At 42.2% G+C, this 15,964-nt stretch overlaps 1 protein-coding gene across 1 annotated transcript in view; it reads left to right on the forward strand.

The window, feature by feature from the left end:
- The window catches only part of LOC110151469 (small ribosomal subunit protein eS7-like), a 187,461-nt gene extending 174,766 nt beyond the window's left edge, over positions 1–12,695 (forward strand). The window contains exon 2 of the mRNA XM_070468475.1: positions 12,034–12,695. Coding sequence (XP_070324576.1) covers positions 12,034–12,542 — 509 coding nt within the window. The 3' untranslated portion in view covers positions 12,543–12,695. The remainder of the gene's footprint in view (positions 1–12,033) is intronic.
- Positions 12,696–15,964: the final 3,269 nt, after the last annotated feature.

Here is a 15,964-nt window from a genome sequence, read left to right on the forward strand (position 1 = left end):
CTGGGCAAGGCAGTCAAAATGAACATCAGCCCTATGTCTGGCTGCTGTCACTAAGCAATGTGCAGGAAACTCCAGCCCAAGGGCCTATCTTTCCCCACACCACACCAAATGTCATGTGCTGGCTTTCATTTCTTCTTTCCAGTTTGTAGCAGTAACATCAAAGTTCTTTTGCAACTTTTCTTTGCATATTTGAGCAAGCTCTTTTATTTCAGTTTGTATTCCTCTTTTTGCCTTTCGTAAAATCTGCTGAATACTTTATCACGGTCATTCAGAGAAGAAGCAGTGGGCTGTCTCCCTTTTCCCTGCCATGAGGGAATGTTTGCAGAGGACGAAATGGTGACATTAATTTAAAATTGTTTATGAAATTCATTTTTCAGTGTGGTAGCCTAGATAATGGCCCTCCAAAGATATTCATGTCCTAATCTGGGAATATGTTACCTCACACAGCAAAAGAGATTTTGCAGATGTGATTAAGTTAGAGATCTTGAGCTAGGGAGATTACTCTGGACTACCTGAGTAGGACCAACATACTATGAGGGTCCTCATTAGAGAGAGGCCGAAGGGGCAAAGTAAGAGCAGAAGATGCAAAGGGCAAAGTTGGAATGATGCAAAGAAGGGACCAAAACCCAAGAAATATAATGCTTTTAGCCTCTAAAAGCTGGCAAGGAAAGGAAACAAATTCTCACTTAAACCCTTCAGAAAAAATGCAGCTCTGTCAACACTTTGAGTTTAGCATACAAAATCCAGTTTGGAATTCTGAGCTCCAGACTGTAAGATAATAAATTTGTGTGTGTGCATTTTAAAATATTTATTTAGTTATTTGACTGCCTCAAGTCTTAGCTGCCTCATCTGGAATCTTTCATTGTGGTGCATGGACTCAACAGTTGTGGCACACAGGCTTAGCTGCTCAGTGGTATGTGCATCCTTAGTTACCTGCCCAAGGATCAAACCTGCATCCCCTGCTTTGCAAGGAGGATTCTAAACCACTGCACCACCAGGAAAGTCCAAAATTTAAGCTACTAAGTTTGTTGTAGTTTGTTACAGCAGCAATAGGGAGCTAATACAATCATTGATTATTTCATTCAAAAAGAACAAAAAAGTAGAAGCAAGACCAACCTTCCAGAGGGACCTACCTGTGTTCTGTCTGCTAAAACATCTGGAATACAAGGTGTCTGGGGTTCATCTGTGTGTATGTGGTTACCTCTCCTCACTGACTGTCTCTAGACAGTTAGGGCTTCATAGTTGTTGTTTGTCCTTCTGCCTTTCTGTCTCCTCTATACCTTCTTACAGACAGTGTAGACGCTTCCCTGCTCTCATTTAATGTCTTCATTTTCTTGTGGGCTGAAAACCAAACAAGTTATGATTCACTTTAAAAACAAAAGAAAATAGGCTTTTAATGAGAGCTCATAGAATCTATCAAAGGGCCTTATGACCTTTAAAGGTTTTACTGTGGCATCTGTTTTGACCCTAGAGGTTCCATAGCTTGTCATCTTTGCTTAGAATAGTTTGATATTCTGGATAAGCATTCTCCAAATAAAGAGAGTTAGCTCTGTATTATTATATATAAATCTCACAAGTAATTTTATATCAATCAATAATTACTATGGTCCATGCTATACAGAGGTTAAGAGGAAGTTAATTGGAAGCCTGCTTACCTTGTGTTGCCTTGAAGCATCTTGAAGCAATCTGAACATGTTTCTCCCACTATAAAATGGTCTTCATAGCACCTGCTCTATCTTTTTCCTTACTTGATTCTTACAACTGTCAGATGAAATGCTTTATGAACATGCTTTTTAGCTGCAAAAATGTGATAGAGTAATACTTGATAGCAAAAGTTGCAGTGAAAATTTTATTTATTTCAACCAGTGTTTGGCTATATCAAGGTTTTCTTTATGCTGTTTGGTAGAAATTCATTCATTCTTTCATCATTCTTTTATTTATATAATACTAGCTGAGCATGTTTATATTTTTATTTTGTAATTCCTTACTCAACTGCCTGCAGCTTTCCTATTGACTGAAACCTAGAGAATTCAGAATGTATCTCCTTCCAGTGACCTTTGTTCTAGGGCAGCCAGGCCTTGAGATTTACTGGCCTTAGTAAGTGGAAGAAAATGATGTAAGAGGATTTCAGATCAAACAAAAAGGGGCAGGAGGGAAGCCTGCCCCTTCTGTGCCAGCAAAGTAGAGGAGAAGGATATCAGAGGTGAGTAACCAAATAGTCATAAATACATATACAACTTCTTTTCATCAGCCAAACTGAGCGTCCTAAATGTCAGAAAGATTGGGGGGTGGGGGAGTCAGAAGCAGAGAGGTTTCACCCTGCTTTGGGACAGTGAGGGGACACCGTCCCAAGAAGGAATCTCTCAGCTGCGTGAGGTGCCTGTGGCTGAGTAAGAGGTGTGGTGCGGCAGGTCTGGCAGGGAGGAGGTCTGAGTTAGAATTCCCCAGTTTCTCTCCTACCACCCTGAAATCTCCTTGTTTCCCTTCATCCACTTGCCATCTGGAACTGGAGGTGGGGTACTTCCCTGGCAGTCCAGTAGTTAAGAATTAGCCTTCCAAAGTAGGGAGTGTGGGTTTGATCCCTGGATGGGAAGCCAAGATCCCACATGCCTCAGGGTGAAAAAACCAAAATATAAAACTGAAGCACTACTGTAACAAATTCAATACATAAAGAAAAAAATGGTACACATAAAATAATTTTTAAAAAAAGGTGGTAAGGAGATCTGGAAGGTTGAGAGTTTCTCTAGCAGACCTGATCACCTAAGAGAGATTATTCAAACTCATGGAGACTGAGATTTTACTCACTGACATGTTTAAAGTGTAACCCCCGTGCACATTATCTGCAGGATGAAAGGGAGATTCTATCATTAGGAGAAAATAAGGAAGCAGTATCTTAGTCACATAAGCTGGCATTGTGTGCAATTTTTGACTCCAGTTAACCTGGCAATGATACCAAGAATGGAGCAGTTTTTGTGGGGTGACCCAGCCCTTGCCCTGGAATAAGATGGTTAGTTCAGGCTTATGAGTGACCAAAGGCTGAAGGACGAAAGGCCGTAACTGGAGAGCCAGGGGCCACAGAGCCAAAAGGTGGCTAGCTCAGCTCCAGGAGCAGGGGGCTCCACCGAGGGGGGCTCCACCGAGGGGGCCGTGTGATTACTGGAGGCAGGGAATGTGCTCACCTCCTCCAGGAGTGAATCTCGCGAGGCCATGACACTGAACTGCAGAAGCCTGGCACCTTCCTCAGGCTTTTCTAGTTGCAAGTTACAGGAATCTGTGGGAAGCAGTTTGAGTGAAGTCTACATTTCAATGGCTGGGTAATACAGAAGCTCATGGACGCCAAGGGCAGAGATGCCGCAGGGCCTTGGAAGGCACAGGACCTGGGAACTATAAGGAATCCAGAACGGACGTCCTCCCTGTTTTTCTCTGAGCCTCCTCTTCACTCTTCCTTCTGGCTGAGACTATCTTCCCCTACCCATGTTCAGCCGGGACGGCCACCAGGAGAATATGAGTTTACATGTTGCAGGGTCAAGTTTCTCTCCGTCTCAGTTGAAATTGTGACTCATTTGCTGCTGCCACATCAACTCTGGCTGGGAGAATGGGTGATCAAGTGCAAAACTGCTCCCAAAGCAGTGCGGCTTGCAGGAGGGGACTGACACTGGGTAGAAGAGAGCCTGTTACCCATGGACTCAGGGAAGCAGAGTCAGCACCTCCCAGCCGTAAGTCAGGAAACACAGCTGTAGGTGCTGACGTTTTCTCTCACTTTTTTTTTTTTGGTCACCTTAAAAAAAATGAAGTGGAACTGTCTATGAGAAAAACAAAATTAATTGAGGGGAAACAAACCAAATCAGAAAATTAGTTTCACACTGGAATTTCATAACAGGTTGGTGTACTAGTTTTCTCACAGTTCCTTAATGAGTCTCAGGGAAAAAAATCGTGGTGTAATTTTAATGTGATTTTGATTGCTTTAGTCTCAGGTCAACCTGAGAAGTTTTTTATGATGCTAAACTTTTCTTTTTTATAAGAAACTTGCATAGATAAAAGTATATGTACTGGGATGTCTGGGAGTTTAGAGGAAGAGGATGGAGAAAATAAGTGTGAGGAGACAGTGAGAGGTGCCAGAAAGAGGGGCTTTCTCTCTACTCCATCATAGCCAGAGCTGGAAGTACTCCTGTGTTTGGTTTTTTAATTTATTCAATATTAGAGATCCATTCAAAATTAAAGATGAAAAATGTAAAATATTTTCTGTTATTTCTATGGATGTTTTAATTTTTCTGCCTTAACATTTTGAAGTATGAACACAGCAAAATATGCAGATTAAACGAGAGTTCAGTTAGCTTTGACACATATATATATGTGTATCATTTTATTTTTAAATGTATTTTCTTCATATTACCTAACTTAATCAAACCTAAAATAGCTTTAGCATAATAGTCAAGGTTCATAAATCTAATGAATTTTTATAATTTGGAATTTCAGGAGGCTTATTGAAGCAACTATGTGAATTACCATTTTAATGCCATTTTCCCCACACCAAGCTCACAACTATGTTTGGCTCATAGAATGTGAATAAATTTCTTCTAGTTTGAAGTAAATTGTTTGCTTTATTCATAAAATTAAGTTGCTCAAGTCTTTGCCTCTGGTAATAAATAACTCTTAGTTTAGCAATTTTGTTTGAGTTATTTTTAACCACTTTTTATTATAAAGGTAAATCATTTTTATTGTTCAAAGTTGAAAAAAAATGTAGAAAGGCTTCTCCCCACATTTCTTCGATAGTAAGTCTATCCTAGATATAACCAATATTTATAGCTTGGTATACATGCTCCCTGGATTTTATGCATATTTATTTTTAAAATAAAAAAATACTGTCATACATTTTTATAAACTGTTTTCCCTTTACATTTACCAATAAACATTTGTCTCATGTCAACAATTATACTTCCATACTTACATTTTAAATAGATGCATATTGGAGCATGGAATTTGCTTAAAAAATAACATATTGTTGAAACTTTGGAGTATTTCCATATTTTTGCCATTAAAACCCACATGATGTTATACATCCCCAAAGTAAAAGCATTTACCAGTCCACTAATTATTTCACAAATAGCTGTGAAAAGAAGGGAAGTGAAAAGCAAAGGAGAAAAGGACAGATATACCCATTTGAATGCAGAGTTCCAAAGAATAGCAAGGAGAGATAAGAAAGCCTTCCTCAGTGATCAATACAAAGAAATAAAGGAAAACAATAGAATGGAAAAGATGAGAGATCTCTTGAAGAAAATTAGAGATACCAAGGGAACATTTTATGCAAAGATGGGCTCAATAAAGAACAGAAATGGTAGGGACCTAACAAAAGCAGAAGATATTAAGAAGAGGTGGCAAGAATACACAGAAGAACTGTACAAAAAAGATCTTCATGACCCAGATAATCACGATGGTGCCATCACTCACCTAGAGTCAGACATTCTGGAATGTCAAGACAAGTGGACCTTAGGAAGCATCACTATGAACAAAGCTAGTGGAGATGATGGAATTCCTGTTGAGCTATTTCAAATCCTGGAAGATGGTGTTGTGAAAGTGCTGCACTAAATATGCCAGCAAATTTGGAAAACTCAGCAGTGGCCACAGGAGTGGAAAAGATCAGTTTTCATTTCAATCCCAAAGAAAGGCAATGCCAAAGAATGCTCAAACTATTACACAATTGCACTCATCTCATGTGCTAGTAAAGTAATGCTCAAAATTCTCCAAGCCAGACTTCAGCAATACGTGAATTGTGAACTTCCAGATGTTCAAGCTGGTTTTAGAAAAGGCAGAGGAACCAGAGATCAAATTGCCAACATCTGCTGGATCATTGAAAAAGCGAGAGAGTTCAAGAAAAACATCTATTTCTGCTTTATTGACTATGCCAAAGCCTTTGACTGTGTGGATCACAACAAACTGTGGGAAATTCTGAAAGAGATGGGAATACCAGATCACCTGACCTGCCTCTTGAGAAATATGTATGCAGGTCAGGAGGCAACAGTTAGAACTGGACATGGAATAACAGACTGGTTCCAAATAGGAAAAGGAGTACGTCAAGGCTGTATATTGTCACTCTGTTTATTTAACTTATATGCAGAGTACATCATGAGAAATGTTGGGCTGGAAGAAGCAGAAGTTGGAGTCAAGATTGCTGGGAGAAATATCAATAACCTCAGACATGCAGATGACACCACCCTTATGGCAGAAAGTGAAGAAGAACTAAAGAGTCTCTTGATGAAAGTCAAAGAGGAGAGTGAAAAATTTGGCTTAAAGCTCAATATTCAGAAAACTAAGATCATGGCATCCAGTCGCATCACTTCATAGGAAATAGATGGGGAAACAGTGGAAACAGTGGCTGACTTTAATTTTGGGGGCTCCAAAATCACTGCAGATGGTGATTGCAGCCATGAAATTAGAAGACACTAAACTCCTTGCAGAGTACATCATGAGAAATGTTGGGCTGGAGGAAGCAGAAGCTGGAATCAAGATTGCCGGGAGAAATATCAATAACCTCAGATATGCACATGACACCACACTTATGGCAGAAAGTGAAGAACTAAACAACCTCTTGATGAAAGTCAAAGAAGAGAGTGAAAAAGTTGGCTTAAAGCTCAACATTCAGAAAACTAAGATCATGGCATCCAGTCTCATCACTTCATGGGAAATAGATGGGGAGACAGTGGAAACTGTGTCAGACTTTATTTTTTTTGGGCTCCAAAATCACTGCAGATGGTGACTGCAGCCATAAAATTAAAAGATTCTTACTCCTTGGAAGGAAAGTGATGACCAACTTAGATAGCATATTAAAAAGCAGAGACATTACTTTGCCAACAAAGGTCTGTCTGGTCAAGGCTATGGTTTTTCCATTGGTCATGTATGGATGTGAGAGTTGGACTATAAAGAAAGCTGAGAGATGAAGAATTGATGCTTTTGAACTATGGTGTTGAAGACTCTTGAGAGTCCCTTGGACTGCAAGGCGATCCAACCAGTCCGTCCTAAAGGAGATCAGTCCTGGGTGTTCATTGGAAGGACTGATGCTGAAGCTGAAACTCCAGTACTTTGGCCACCTCATGCAAAGAATTGACTCATTGGAAAAAGCCCTGATGCTGGGAGGGACTGGGGGCAAGAGGAGAAGGGGACGACAGAGGATGAGATGGTTGGATGGCATCATCAACTTGATGGACATGGGTTTGAGTAAACCCCGGGAGTTGGTGATGGACAGGGAGGCCTGGTGTGCTGCAGTTCATGGGGTTGCAAAGAGTCGGACACCTCTGAGCGACTGAACTGAACTGAACTGAATTATTTCCTTAGGATAAAATTAATTATACCACTGCAATTGCTTAGTCAATGTTATGCACTTTATTTTTTGAAAGCTGTTTTTCATATAGCAAGGTTTCCCATGAGAAATTCTTTGCCAATTTGGGCTTCATCAGATGGACAGAATAGGTTTATATTCTCCCCTCACTTCACTAACAAAGGAAGAAAATATGTCATTCCTTTCATTTGTATTTCTTTTGTTACTGTTTAAGTTGGGGCTTTTCCCCTTATGTTTATTCTCTCTACACATATATTTTCTCATTTTATTTTTAGACATTTAAACAAATCTTAATTTTTATTTATTTTTGGATGTGCTGGGTGAGTGGGGACTATTCTCTAGTTGTGGTACACAAGCTTCTCACTGAAATGGCCTCCCTTGTTTTGGAGCATGGACTTCAGTAGTTGCAGTTCTTGGGCTCTAGAGCATGGGGTAGTTGTGGAATGCAGGTTTAGTTGCCCCGCAGCGTGAGGGATCTTCTGGGACCAGGGATCGAAACTATGTCTCCTGCATTTTCAAGTGGATTGTTAACCACTGGACCACCAGGAAAGTCCCTATATTTTTATTTTAAAAAATGCTCATTTATATCTTCTTTGTCTTTTTGGATGGCTCATGTTTTTCTTATTGTTGCTGTTTAGTTGCCACGTTGTGTTTTTTGTGATCCCATGGACTGTAGCCCATGGGGCATCTCTGTTCATGGGATTTCCCAGGCAGGAATACTGGAATGGGTTGCCATTTCCTTCTCCAGGGGATCTTCTCAATCTTCTCCAGGGATTGAACCCATGTCTCCTGCATTGGCAGGTGAATTCTTTATCATTGAGCCATCAAGGAAGCCACCGATCTGTAACAGCTGTTTGTATATAATATATGGAAACCGTTGCACTTTCATATATATTGCAGACACTGTTCCCTGCTTGTCATTTGCCTTCTGGTTATGTTTCCTGTTGCAGTTCTGGTGAAGAATTACAGGTCAACCCTGCAGAGTCCTAAGCATGGAGTGCAGCAGCTCACCTAAGAGCTGGCCGCTCATGCAAAGGATCTTGGAGGTTCTACTGAAGAGGGAGGGATTTAAACATATCTAGGGAGTGAATTTTGCTGATTAGATGAGAGAGATGAGAGTGAGGGACTTCTGGCCCAAATAATGAGGCAGAGAGCGATGCCTTGAACTAGGTGAGGACCATCAGGTGGAAGCATGCATGGGAGGAAGATGATGAAGATTATTACGTGGAGTCATCATCTTTGGATTGTCTGCAACACCCGGGTATAATGGGCCTTCAGAGACCCAGAGCTGAGTTCAGTCTCTGGCACATAGTGGATTGCCCAGTGGGTCAGATTTACCTGAAATGAATTCATTGTCAGCCCGCATCTAGTAGGGTGTTCTCCTTGGTGACTTTTGACCTCTCAGTTCTTGCTGCCAGCCCCTCCCAACTAGTTTCAATAATCTCAGTTCTGCTTCTTCGGAACCCACAGATCCCAAAGAGAGTAAAGGTCACAAGTGACATTCCCTTTGCATCTTGCCGAGGGCCAGGACCATCGTAGGGGCTTTGTTTCTTTTCTTTTTCTACTCTGGGGTTTGTATGGCTTTCCTAACTAAGGTAAATGTTGGCATGGATCAGCATGGATTTCCTGCTAGAATTCAAAACATGGCTTTCACCCCTTTGTAATCTTCAGCAACTTCTTTGGCTCAGGTGGAGCAACTCATTTGAATGGTCTTTCAGCCTCAGAGGAGTTAGATGGTCCCTAGAGAAGGTAGTGCTCTGATTAGCAGTGGCGTGAAATGCTGCTACCACCCAGCAAGTGCAGAGAGCTGCGAGCGTCCCGCGGGTGCTTCTGGGTGAGAGAAGCAGTGTCCTAGCTCTGGGGGAACAAGGGTAGGGGCTGTTAGGTGAGTGGATGGAGGGGAGAGTATTACAGGGAGGGGTCTAAACAGAAAAGCTTGCAGGACATTCAAAACAAAAGTCACTTCATTCTGTAGTTTTCAAAATTCATTGCTATTGTAAAGCACACATTCGGACTAATTCTACAAGTCATTAATCGTCTATTCCTAGCTGTACGGTATTTGTGATCACGTTAGAGCTCCACAAGCAATTGAAACTTTCTCTTTGTGTGTAGAATGGCCTGACTATAAATCTCAGGAGAGTTGGTCCATCTAGAAAAATGGTATAGATGATCTTATTTGGAAGCAGAAAGAGACACAGACAGAGGAAAAAAACACATGGATACCACAGAGGAAAGAGGGGGAAATATTGGGAGATTGGGATTGACATATGTACGCTATTGACTACTGTGTATAAAATAGATAACTAACAAGAACCTAGTGTGCAGCACAGGGTGACGTGGGCTGCCACCTTTTCCTCCTCCCCCTCCTCCCACAGCAGCTTCCTGGTCTCCCAGTAGTCCAGGCAAGCCCCTCCGGGCAGCCTGCTCACCTCCCACCTCCACGAGTATCTATGATGCCATGTGGCCTGCAGCCCTGGATCTGGACACCTCCAAAGTCAGGGTGCCTGGAGCCCCACTGGCTGTTGAGGTGGCAAGGACAATCATCAATGATGGGCTTTGCATATAAAAAGCCAAGGGATGGGTCAACCACGTTCAGGTCTGGGAGCTCAGGGATGTCGTCAGGCTCAGTGCCCCCCTCTACCTCTGGTTCTGCTTCCCTGGGGTGGCCTCCTTCTAAGGGGACCCCAGCACCATTAGGCTCCCTCCTTCCTTCCTCCAGCTCAACTGCAGAAGAGAACTGTCTCCTAACCAAGTTCCATCCAAAGAGCTTCCCTGGTGGCTTAGATGGTAAAGAATCTGCTTTGCAATGCAGGAGACCCGGGTTCTATCCCTGGGTTGGGGAGACCCTCTGGAGAAGGGAATGGCAACCCACTCCAGTATTCTTGCCTGGGAAATCCCATGGACAAAGGAGCCTGGCCCACGTGGGCCAGTCCATGGGCCCACAAAAAGTTGACATGACTAAGGGACTAATACCCAGTCAGATATCATGCTCTCCTTCATCCACTCACAAAAGTATGCAAACTATGGGCAAGCAAGCTTCCTCTTAGGTGCTAGAGAGGGATTGGAGGTGGGAGGAAGCAACATGATCTACCCCATATGTAAACTTTTCATCCCTTTGATATTTCATGCTGTTACTTCTTTTTCATTCACACTTCAAACATTATTGAGCAACTACTTCTGCCATGCCATGCCAGTCATGGACAACTCAGAGATGAATAAAGCACAGCTTTGTCCCAGAGAAGCCAATGCGCAGTAAGAGGCCAGAGGCACATCAGAGTTTAGAATCCAGCGCCACTGTTGCTGTACAGATGTGTGAACAAAGTTCTATGGGATCACCAAAAAGGATGCAAGAAACTCTGTGTGTTGGGGCTTCACAGAGGTCTGCAAAATACAGACTTGTGCAGGTAAAAAGGATTTCAGCAAGAGGAAAGTGTGGAGGGAGAAGCTGTGGAGGAGAGGGAGGGAGCTTTGTATGCAGATGTATAGAGGGTTCCTGAAGACAGTGGCTGGAGCAAGAGAGGGAAGAGGTCAGTGGGAATGTAGGAAGGCTGTAGCATGGGAAGAATTTAGGACCAAGCATGTTTATTTTCTGCTGAAGAAAGGAGAGGTGTCGCCCCTTGGGTCATCTTAGGTTGTATGTTGAGGTGGTTCTGAAAGACCTTGCAGAAGTGGTTCTGGCATAGAGATTATTTCCCATCCTTTAAACAGACTGACAGTAGAAACTGAAAGGTTTCTTCTATTAGCTTTTAATTCCATTTCATTATCAACATCAAATATTTATGCAGCTTCTGTAGGGAAGTGAGTCCCACAGTCAGTGAGGGGTAGGAGATACAGAGGTTAATCAAAAGATACAGTCCTTGGGTCTTTATGTTTGCAATTTAAAATAGAAATGCATGAGAAGAATTAATAGTAGGACAGATATATAACATTTTTGTTAATCAAATGTTAGCTATAAGGTTTTGCTAGGTTCTTTTATTTTGTTTGCACCTTAGCACAGTGGCTTTCAAAGATTTTTAACCATGACCCAAAGAAATTAATTTTATACTGTGACCCAGAACCCATAAGAAAATTTCATCAAGTACTATTGAGATGCACTCTGGTGTTTTATATCCTCTTGTATTTTATTATTTAAAAAAAAATGCTGATCACTGACCCTCTAAATTGATTTCATGACCCACTGCTGAGTTATAACTTGCAGCCTGAAAATTCCTGTCTTTGAAGGGGTGATGAGTGTGTAGGGAAGAGGAATATCATAGATAGGGGAGAGAAAATGTGAGCATGTCTGTCATTAGTAAAGAGGTGACAGACGTAATCACCACTCTAACTTTCTGTGCCTTAAGAGGGAAGTGAATGACCAAAGGGGCTTCACCAGGAAGAGAGCTTTATTTCTCCGAATTAGAAGACAATCTTTCAATATCTGGTAAAGGTATAGAGTAGTGTGGATAAAACTATGTGGTGCAGAGTGTTCTGAAATAATCATGGACATTCTTTAAAAAATCTGTTGAGTGATGAAATAAGTTTGAGGAATGTTAAAATGTATATACCCAATTTGGTTAGCTTATTTATCCATTTTTATCCAATGGATATTTATCCATTGAATATCCTTCCATATTTGTAAGCATATTTCAAGAGCTAAAAATACTTCTGGTAACAAAATAAATTTTATCCTTTTTAAAAAATCCACAATTTGCTCTTCCTAGGCCTACTAGTGACGGCGGAAGCAACAAATGTTGGCCACATCTGCCAGGTGCAGGCCATGTTCATTTCCAGCGCAAAGATCATGAAGCCCAACGTAGAGAAGTTGGAGGAGTTTGAATTGGGCATCTCCCAGGCCCTGTTGGAACTGGAGATGAACTCAGACCTCAAGGCCCAGCTGCAGGAGCCGAACATAACGGCCGCCAAGAAAACTGAAGTTGGTGGTGGCTGGAAAGCTATCATCATCTTTGTTCCTGTTCGGCAATTGACATCTTTCCTGAAAATCCAGGTGCATCTGGTGCACAAGCTGGAGAAGTTCAGAGGGAAGCACATCATCTTCATTGCTCAGAAGAGAATTCTGCCTAAACTATCTCAAAAAAGTCATATGAAAAATGAGCAAAAGCATCCCCGGAGCCACACTCTGACTGCCATGCATGACACCATCCTGGAGAACTTGGTTTTCCCAAGTGAGATTGTGGGTAAGAGAATCCCCATGAAGCTGGATGGCAGCTGACTCATAATGGTCCATATGGATAAAGCGCAGCAGAACAATGTGGAACACAAGGCTGAAACATTTTCTCGTGTCTATAAGAAGCTCATGGACAAGGATGTTAATTTTGAAGTCCCAGAGTTTCAGTTGTAAACAAAAATGATTAAATAAAATATTATTCACAGTAAAAAGCCCAAGATTTAATTGATTAAAGAACCATGTGTGTTCTGTCACATTATCATCTTGCAGACCATTTGGGAAACGCAGATATAAATGGGCATCATTGCAGAAGACAAAGCTGAGAGTGCAGTGTCAAATGGGAGACTGTTGCATCCATGGTGGCCTTTTTACTAACAAAGCATCTAAGCCAGGAAAACGTCTTCTGTAAAGAGCCAGGTAGTCAAGACTGTAGGCTTTGGGAATTCCCTGGTGGTCCAGCGGTTAGGAGTTGGTGCTTTCACTGCCATAGGCCCTGATTCAGTCTCAGATCAGGGAACTAAGATCCCACAAGTAAGTAAGTAAATAAGAATATTGTAGGCTTTATTTTTGTTGCAGTTACTCAGCTCTGCCACTCTACTGTGTAAGCAGCCATAGACAATACATAAGAGAGTGAATAGGCTGTGTTTCTGTCCAACTTTATTTATGGACATTGAAATTTAAATTGCATATGATTTTCCTATGTCAAGAAATCTTATTTTTCTTATGTTTTTCCTAAGCATTAAAAAAATGTAAACACCATTCTTAGTTTGTGGGTTATGCAAAAACAGACAGTGGGCTAGATCTCGTGTGTGGGTCATAGTTTGCCAGTCACTGGTCTAAATCTTTGGGTTTTGCTTCTTTACAACTCAAAGGAGAGTCCAAGTGAGGACCTAGGGAGGCCAAGAGGCTGGAATTTGGGAGAGTCCACTCTAAGAAAAGTTGGTTAGAGGACATCTGAGGAACTAATTTCTGGGTTACAACTGTGTTATAACCCTCAGGAAGAGGGAGAATACTATTAGAAGTCAGTTGTATTAGTTATGGTAACACTGGCTGCTTAAACAGCCCCTAAAGATAATTAAAGTCTATTTCTCACTTTCCAAAATAGATGTTTCTGATGATCAGCAGTGGTTTTCCTCCAAGTGTTATTAAAAGACCTAGGTTGCTTGCTTCTTGTGGCCTTATACCCTTTATCCCTCAGTTCTCCATGCGCCGTGGTCCGTTGCATTAGTCTGTAGAAGGGAAAGAGCTTGGAGGATCTTATGTGAGAGGTTCTTCCAGATCAGGCTTGGAAATGGCACACCTCACTTCTGCTCACATACCATTGGCCAGAACCCAGTCACATGGCTACAGCTGACAGCAGGGAGTCTGGGAGATAAAGTTTTAACCTGTGTGGCCAGGAAGAAGAGGAAATGGATTTGATGCACACTAGTCAGTAAAGAAATAGGGAAGGCATTCCAATAGAGGGGGCGGCATAAATAAAGGCAGGGAGAGGGGAAAGGCTGAGGCGAAACATGCCATTTGTGGTCACCAGAAGTGTTTGTGGAAAGGAGATGTTAAAGATGGGATGTCTGTGGTATAGTGCTCAACACTACCCCCCCCCCCCCAAATCCCACCTGGCTTGGGATAGAAATGGTTGGGCATTTAATGTGAAGATGGAAATGAGTATTTGTGCAGGATGTGGGGGAGGCTGCTCTCTCATTTTCTCTTCCCCCTTGAAAACAAAGATCCGTGATCTCAGAGTGGGTGCAGGGAAGAAGAGGCCAGGAGCAGGGTGATCAGGCTTGTGTCTGCTTAGGTTCCAAGCCACTGGGCTCTGCATGGTCATGTGCTTCCTGACAATCTAGTGTCTCAGTCCATCAGACAGAGACTGGGAGCCCATGTTCCAGGTGTAAAGAATCAGCATTTGGTTGGCATATTCTTTGCCTTCTATCCCCACAAGAGCTTCTGATGCACCAGTAGATGACTGGACACAAAAAACGGAGGCAGGATCAGGTTTTAACATGACTACCAGCAGGCACACCCACCTTGTGCTAAAATCTTTCTCAGGTTCCTGCTGTGCTGTTTTATCTCCTCTTTCTTTCAAATGCCTCGAGGAAAAGTCCAGAGCCTTCCAGGAAGGCTGTGACATCCTCCTGGGAACAAGCTCCAAACCCAGGGTGAGAGGTATTAAAGGGTGAAGGAACCTGCCATCTGCATTAACTTCTAAGTCTAGTCAAGAAAATTGTTTCTGTCTGCCGGGGCTTGACAAATCAATCAATCTATCACTCTGTTTCCCGAGTTTCCTGAGAGCAAGCTCTCAGTTTTTCTGTACAAATACATCCCAGTGCTGAGCTCGAGTAATAGACAGGAGGTTATCAGCAATCATATGAGAAGACAACCTTTCTCTACCATCATTCTCAGCACTAAATTGCGCTTATCAGCACAACTTAAAAGGAGGAAACTGCCCTTATCCACTAAGCATCCTTCCTTTAGTGATGCTGTCCCTGTTGCTACTCACAGGCTGAACAGTTACATCACTAAAGGTCACTGATTGACACCACCATCTCCCTTTGAGACCCTTTTCTCTCTCCCTGAATTCCCTTCAATGATGTTCATCCACTTTTTTCTCAGTCCCCTCTCCTGCCTCCATTAAGTCACAACAAAAACATCCCAGAGTCACTTGAGATTGTCCATGCAATGATGGACAGGCTTGGCTATATAATTTGCAGGTTCCTGTGCAAAATGAAAATGTGAGTGCCTTGTTGAAAAAAAAGCAGGAAAAAAAGAACCGTATGTTGATTTTGTCATGCCATGAGTAATGGGAGAGGGTTCGTCCTCCTGTTTTAGTTTGCTAGGGCTGCTATAACAAGATGCCACAGACTGGTGCCTTAAATATCAGAAATGTATTTTCTCACTGTTTTGGTGGCTGGAAGTCCAACATCAAGCTGCTGAAAGGTTTGGTTTCCCCTGAGGCCTCTCTGCTTAACCTAGAGATGGCCACCTTCTTTCTAACACCTCACATGGCCTCTTCTCTGAGTCTATTCCTCTTCTTATGAGACCATCACTCATGTTTGATTAGGGTGCCATCCTAGGACCTCACGTAACCTTAATTATACTTCTTTAAGGGCTTCCTTGCGGGCTCATATAGAAAAGAATCTGTCTGCAATAAGGGAAACCTGGGTTCGATCCCTGGATTGGGAAAATTCACCTGGAGAAGGAAATGGCAACACGCTCCAGTAATCTTGACTGGAAAATCTCATGGACAAACCCCATGGGGGTTGCAAAGAGCATGACTGAGCAACTAACACACATACACGCACGCACACACTTCTTTAAAGCCCTGTCTCTAATTACAATTAAATGCTGATACACTGGGGGACAGGGCTTCACCATATGAATTTTGGGAGGACACTGTTTCATCCATAGCACTCCCCAAAGTAAAATGTGATGTCCCCAAATGAAGGGGAAGAAGATGTCAGGCAAGCAAG

The sequence above is a fragment of the Odocoileus virginianus genome, chromosome 1 (assembly GCF_023699985.2).
Source record: "Odocoileus virginianus isolate 20LAN1187 ecotype Illinois chromosome 1, Ovbor_1.2, whole genome shotgun sequence".
In the NCBI taxonomy this organism is placed as follows: domain Eukaryota; kingdom Metazoa; phylum Chordata; class Mammalia; order Artiodactyla; family Cervidae; genus Odocoileus; species Odocoileus virginianus.